Source organism: Excalfactoria chinensis, unplaced genomic scaffold (assembly GCF_039878825.1).
Source record: "Excalfactoria chinensis isolate bCotChi1 unplaced genomic scaffold, bCotChi1.hap2 Scaffold_85, whole genome shotgun sequence".
Classification (NCBI taxonomy): domain Eukaryota; kingdom Metazoa; phylum Chordata; class Aves; order Galliformes; family Phasianidae; genus Excalfactoria; species Excalfactoria chinensis.
The window spans coordinates 714,920-720,642 of NW_027315717.1; the positions used below are offsets into that span (position 1 = coordinate 714,920).

The 5,723-nt window shown below is 48.6% G+C and overlaps 1 protein-coding gene across 1 annotated transcript; it reads left to right on the forward strand.

The window, feature by feature from the left end:
* The first annotated feature begins 825 nt into the window (after positions 1 to 825).
* LOC140265381 (olfactory receptor 14J1-like) lies at positions 826 to 4,791 on the forward strand. Its single transcript, XM_072361297.1, has 3 exons — positions 826 to 965; positions 2,760 to 2,773; positions 3,833 to 4,791. Exons 1-3 carry the CDS (start codon positions 826 to 828, stop codon positions 4,789 to 4,791), a joined length of 1,113 nt encoding a protein of 370 aa, XP_072217398.1.
* Positions 4,792 to 5,723: the final 932 nt, after the last annotated feature.

The following is a 5,723-nucleotide window of genomic DNA, read 5'->3' on the forward strand; positions in this document are numbered from 1 at the left end:
ATATGCCATCAACAATTACACTTTCTTATACCATCAAAACAGTTTGTCAAACAATACTGTTTTTTAGATCCATATACACCCTTACTACCATATAACTTTTCCATTAAGGGTCTGTATTATTCAGTTATAAACACCAGAACCAGCATTGATTGGCCCACCTCTCTCACACAGTTCCTTGCAAGCAGAACATAGTATTACATAAATTGGTTGACACTCATTAAAAAAGAAAAATAATAAAGATTTATTTATTTATTTATTTATTTATTTTTAAAGTATGTTATGAATAGAAGGAAGACTAGGGAGACTGTGGGTCCCCTACTAAGTGAGGAGGGTATTCTGGTAATGAGGGATGCTGAGACGCTGGAGATACTGAAGGCATTCTTTGCTTCTGCCTTCAGTGAAAAAGCTCTCCCTTAGGAATCCCAGACCCAGTGAGAGGGTCTGGGGAATGGAAGGCTTGCCTTTAGTCAGGGAAGAGGTGGTCCGTGAGCGCCTAGGCCACACCAATGTTCATAAAGCCATGGGATCTGATGGGATGAATCCATGAGTGCTGAGGGAGCTGGCAGAGGTGATTGCTGAACCGCTCTCTATCATTTTTGTGAGGTCTTGGAGAATGAGGGAGGTGCCTGAAGACTGGAGGATAGCCAGTGTCACTCCGGTCTTCTCAAAGGGCAAGAAGGAAGATCTGGGTTATTACAGGCTAGGCCGCCTCACCTCAGTCCCTGGAAAGGTGATGGAACAGCTTGTGCTGGATGCCATCTCCAGACAGCTGGAAGAAAAGGAGGATATCAGGAGTAGTCAGCATGTGTCCACCAAGAGGAGGTCATGCTCAACCACCTGGTCGCCTTCTATGACTTTTTCACTTGCTTGATCGACGGGGCGAGAGTGGTGGACATCATCTATCTTCATTTCAGCAAGGCATTTGATACTGTCTCATATGACATTCTTATAACAAAGCTGAGGAAGTGTGGGATAGATGAGTGGACAGTGAGGTGGGTTGAGAACTGGTTGACTGGCAGAGCACAGAGGATCGTCGTTGGTGGCGCAGAGTCTGGTTGGTGACCTGTAAGTAGTGGTGTTCCTCCGGGGTCAGGGCTGGGTCCAGTCTTGTTCAACATCTTTATCAGTGACCTAGATGAGGGAATAGTGGCCACCAACATCTAGTTTGCTGATGACACGAAGTTGGGAGGATTGGCTGACACGCCTGAAGGCTGTGCTGCCATTCAGCGAGACCTGGACATGCTGGAGAGCTGGGCTGTATGAAACCAGATGAGGTTTAACAAAAGCAAGTGTAGAGTCTTGCACCTAGGAAGAAATAATTGCATGCACCAGGACAGGTTGGGGGAAGACCTGCTGGAGAGGAGCTCTGCTGAGAGGGACCTGGGCATCCTGATGGACAACAGGTTGGCCATGAGCCAGCAGTGTGCCCTCGTGGCCAAAGAGGCCAATGGTGCATGGCCAGCAGGTTGAGGGAGGTGATCCTCCCCCTTTACTCTGCCCTGGTAAGGCCTCATTTGGAGAACAGTGTCCAGTTCTGGGCTCCCTAATACAAAAAAAGACAGGGACCCTTTGGAAACACCCCAGCAGAGGGCCACAAAGGTAGTGAAGGGACTGGAGCATCTCCCCTATGAAGAAAGGCTAAGCAAACTGGGTCAGTTTAGCCTTGAGAAAAGACGACTGAGAGGGGATCTAATCCAGGTTTATAAATATCTGAGGTGTGGGGGCCACAGTGTCGAGGCCAGTCTCTTTTCAGTGACACGTGGTGACAGGACTAGGGGAAATGGGCTGAAACTTCAGCATAGGAAGTTCCGCAAAAATGTGAGCAAGAACTTCTTTGTGGTGAGGGTGATGGAGCACTGGAACAGGCTGCCCAGGAGGGTTGTGGAGTCTCCTTCTCTGGAGAAAGTCAAGACCTGCTTGGACACCTGCCTGTGCACCTACCTGTTGTTCCCCAGGGTTCATTGCTGGGGCCTGTCCTTCTCAGTATCTTTATTGATGACTTGGATGAGGGCATTGAGTGCACCCTCAGTAAGTTCACAGATGACACCAAATTGGCTGGGAGTGTGGTTCTGCCTGGGGTTAGCCAGGCCCTACAGTGGGATCTGGACAGGCTGGAGAGATGGGCTGAAGCCAGTGGGATGAGGTTCAACAAGACCAAATGTCACATCCTGCACTTTGGGACCTGGAACGGACTGCCCATGGGGTTGGTGTAGTCACTGACCATGGAGGTATTCAAGGAATGACTGGATGTTGTATTGAGGGACATGGATTAGTGGGAGCTATTAGTGATAGGTGAACAGTTGGACTGGATAATCTTTTAGGTCTTTTCCAACCTTGGTGATTCTATGGTACTATGATATCCTGTCCTGGTATGTGTGCCCTTTGAGTTTCAGCAAACATTCTGTGGTAGGACTCACCTCATGTCAGGAATTGACTGGTGGTTAATAGAGCAGATTTCAAAGAACAGTTACGATACTGTTGTCTTCCAGCAGCTGATGGCCATGAGGACCCAGGGACATCTCTGGGGAGATGAGTGGGAAGGATAAACATGACATCCTTTGCTGCTGAGCTGAGCTGGGTGGGGCTGGGCTCCTGGGACACAGGGAGCTCTTACAAGTGGGCAGTGCTGCAGAGAGACAGCTGTGATCAGGAGCAGCTCTTGTGCACATCACAGCCTGCAGGTGACAGAAGTAGAGGAAAGAAAGGGGAGAGAGATTCCAGGATGTGTATGGTGTGAGATGACTGCGACCTCACTGCAGGAGCATTGCTCACGGTAAGTCTTACTGCAGAACTTTTTCATGAGGATTAACTAAACTGGGACATTTTGTAGCAGATCTGGCTGCAGGCACTGCGTGCTTCTTTACTGTGGAAAAAGCCTTCTGCTCCAGCTGAGGGCTTCCGTGCTGCAGCATCAGAGCACAGCCTTGAGGGCTGCGTGTCCCTGCACGGCTGCAGGCTGTGCATGTGGGGCTGCAGGCGGGTGCCCAGGGCTGTTGTGCAGAGCAGGGTCCCTGCTGTGCCCCAGGGGCTGTGTGCCGGCTATGGGACTCTGCCGCCTGCCAGGCTCAGCACTCAGCCTGCCCGGGGAGCTGCCCAGGGTGCTGCGGGGAGACGTGTGGGGGGAAGGAGCCCCCCGGTAGAGGGGCTTGTGCTGCCACAGCTGCTGCCTGGGGCAGGGGGATCAGAGCTCCACTGCACAGCAGGATGTTTGAGAGGGTACCTTGCAAGAGGAGAGCCAAGGCAGGGATTTTGCATTTCCTTTTCTGAGGGGAGGCAGGAAGGATGGGCAGCAGAAATCTAAAAAGCTGTCAGTTTTGAGCACAGCTCTGAGACTCCCAAATATTTCTTCCATCCATCTTTTTTTGTTTGTTTGTTTGTTTGTTTTTTGTCTTGGTTTGGTTTGTTTTTTGTTGTTTTTCTTTTGTTTTGTTTTGTTTTTTGAGCAGTCACACAGAATGTGCTTTCAGCCTCTCCTTCCTAAAAGGATAAAGTCACTTTAACTTATCATTGCTTTCTGCAGACATTAATAGATGATTTGCCCTGCAAACTGTCTGATTTGTCTAAGACAATTTGAAGTGCACAGAAGCTGGAGCTGGGGCCTCGAAGAGCAGCTGGAGTAAAGAGGAAAATATCCAGAAGGCTGGAATGTGATTAGGAAATGAGAAGAAAGAAAGAGCACACTAACCTTCTATATGGTGAATCACATGAAAAGTAAATTCAAATTCTGGACTTAAATGAACATTTTCCAAAGGGAAAGGAGAACTTTTATAGTATAGCAGGACTGTCTCTGAGATTGATTTGGACTTGTCATTATCTTCTGTGCTCTGAGCAGGACTCCAAGCCCAGGAACAGCAGATGCCCAACAGCAGCTCCATCAGCGCATTCCTCCTGCTGCCGTTGGCAGACACGCGGCAGCTGCAGCTCCTGCACTTCTGGCTCTTGCTAGGCATCTACCTGGCTGCCCTCCTGGGCAACGGCCTCATCAGCACAGCCGTAGCCTGCGACCAGCGCCTGCACACCCCCATGTACTTCTTCCTGCTCAACCTGGCCCTCCTCGACCTGGGCTACATCTCCACCACTCTCCCCAAAGCCATGGCCAACGCCCTCTGGGACACCAGGGCCATCTCCTACGCAGGATGTGCTGCACAGCTCTTTTTCTTTGTCTTGTTCATGTCAGCAGAGTTTTCCGTTCTCACCATCATGTCCTATGACCGCTACGTTGCCATCTGCAAGCCCCTGCACTACGGGACCTTGATGGACAGCAGAGCTTGTGCCACCATGGCAGCAGCTGCCTGGGGCGCTGGGCTTCTCAATTCCCTGCTGCACACTGCCAGTACGTTTTCACTGCCTCTCTGCCAAGGCAATGTTGTCAACCAGTTTTTCTGTGAAATCCCCCAGATCCTCAAGCTCTCCTGCTCAGGCTCCTACCTCAGGGAAGTTGTGTTTCTCATTTTTACTATCAGTTTAGTCTTTGGGTGCTTTGTTTTCATAGTGGTGTCCTATGTGCAGATTTTCCTTGCCGTGCTGCGGATGCCCTCAGAGAAGGGACGGCACAAAGCCTTCTCCACGTGCCTCCCTCACCTGGCCGTGGTCTCCCTATTTCTCAGCACTGCATTTTTTGCCCACCTGAAGCCCCCCTCCATTTCCTTTCCACTCCTTGATCTGACAGTGGCTCTTCTGTACTCAGTGGTTCCTCCAACACTGAACCCTATTATCTACAGCATGAGGAACAAGGAGATCAAACATGCTCTCAAGAATGTGTTGCTGTACGCACTAATCCAGCTTCAATAAAGTGCTCATCTTCTTCACACAATTCCCAGTGATTGTTTTTTATGTTTAGGTTTGATCATATTTTTGATTGTTTGTGATACAGTAATCTGCAAGAAAAGTTTATTTTAAAAGTTTATTATTAAAAGCAATTTATTTCACTAATTCTTTCCTACCTAATTTCCATTTCCTCACTCCAGGAACCCATGTAAACATGGAACCAGATTCTCTGAACAGGACAAGAGATAAATAAAAAGCTTTAAATATAGACATTTCCTTAGCTCTTCTCTCTTCCTACCTTGTTTGGGTCTGGGGGAGGTACAGCCACGGACAGCAGCACAGTGTGCTCTTTTCATTCCTGTTCTATTTACACTGCCACAGTGCTCTCAAGTCCTCATAGCTGTGCAGGCCTGAAGGTCTTTTTCTTTCTGACAACCGTCTTGCTTTCTCTACAGCAGCACTCTGGGAGAGCAGTTAGTCGCCAGCAACATGAACAGCACTGTCAGAACTGGTCTCCTTGCTAGCACTTTAGTGGAGTTATCTAGATCAGTCTATGTCTATGACAGGGGGGAAAGTAGGCCCTTGGGATGCCTGGCCCCCAGCAAATGGGAAGCAAAAAGGGAATGGGGTAGGGAGATTGGAGCTGTGCCCAAGGAAACCAAAACAGCAGCGGCAATGACCTAAGCAGGAAAAATTTTTACTATAAAATGTGGAATACCAATAGGAAAATTTTCAAAACCATGACATTCCACCCCATATTCTACATCACTACATTATGCGTAGAAAACTTATCTATATAGAAATAAACAATAATTAAAATGCATTACACACACAGGTCTGTATACGTACATATACAAGGAATTACTGACTGTACTCCCCCAAAATCAGATTCTCTTGTGGTACACATTGAACATCCCCATCCTTCTGCATCACCCACCAAGTGCACCCAGGTCCCT

Bases quoted from the DNA above. Each gene is read 5' to 3' on its own strand.
- LOC140265381 (XM_072361297.1), top strand. From the start codon at position 826: ATGCTCAACCACCTGGTCGCCTTCTATGACTTTTTCACTTGCTTGATC.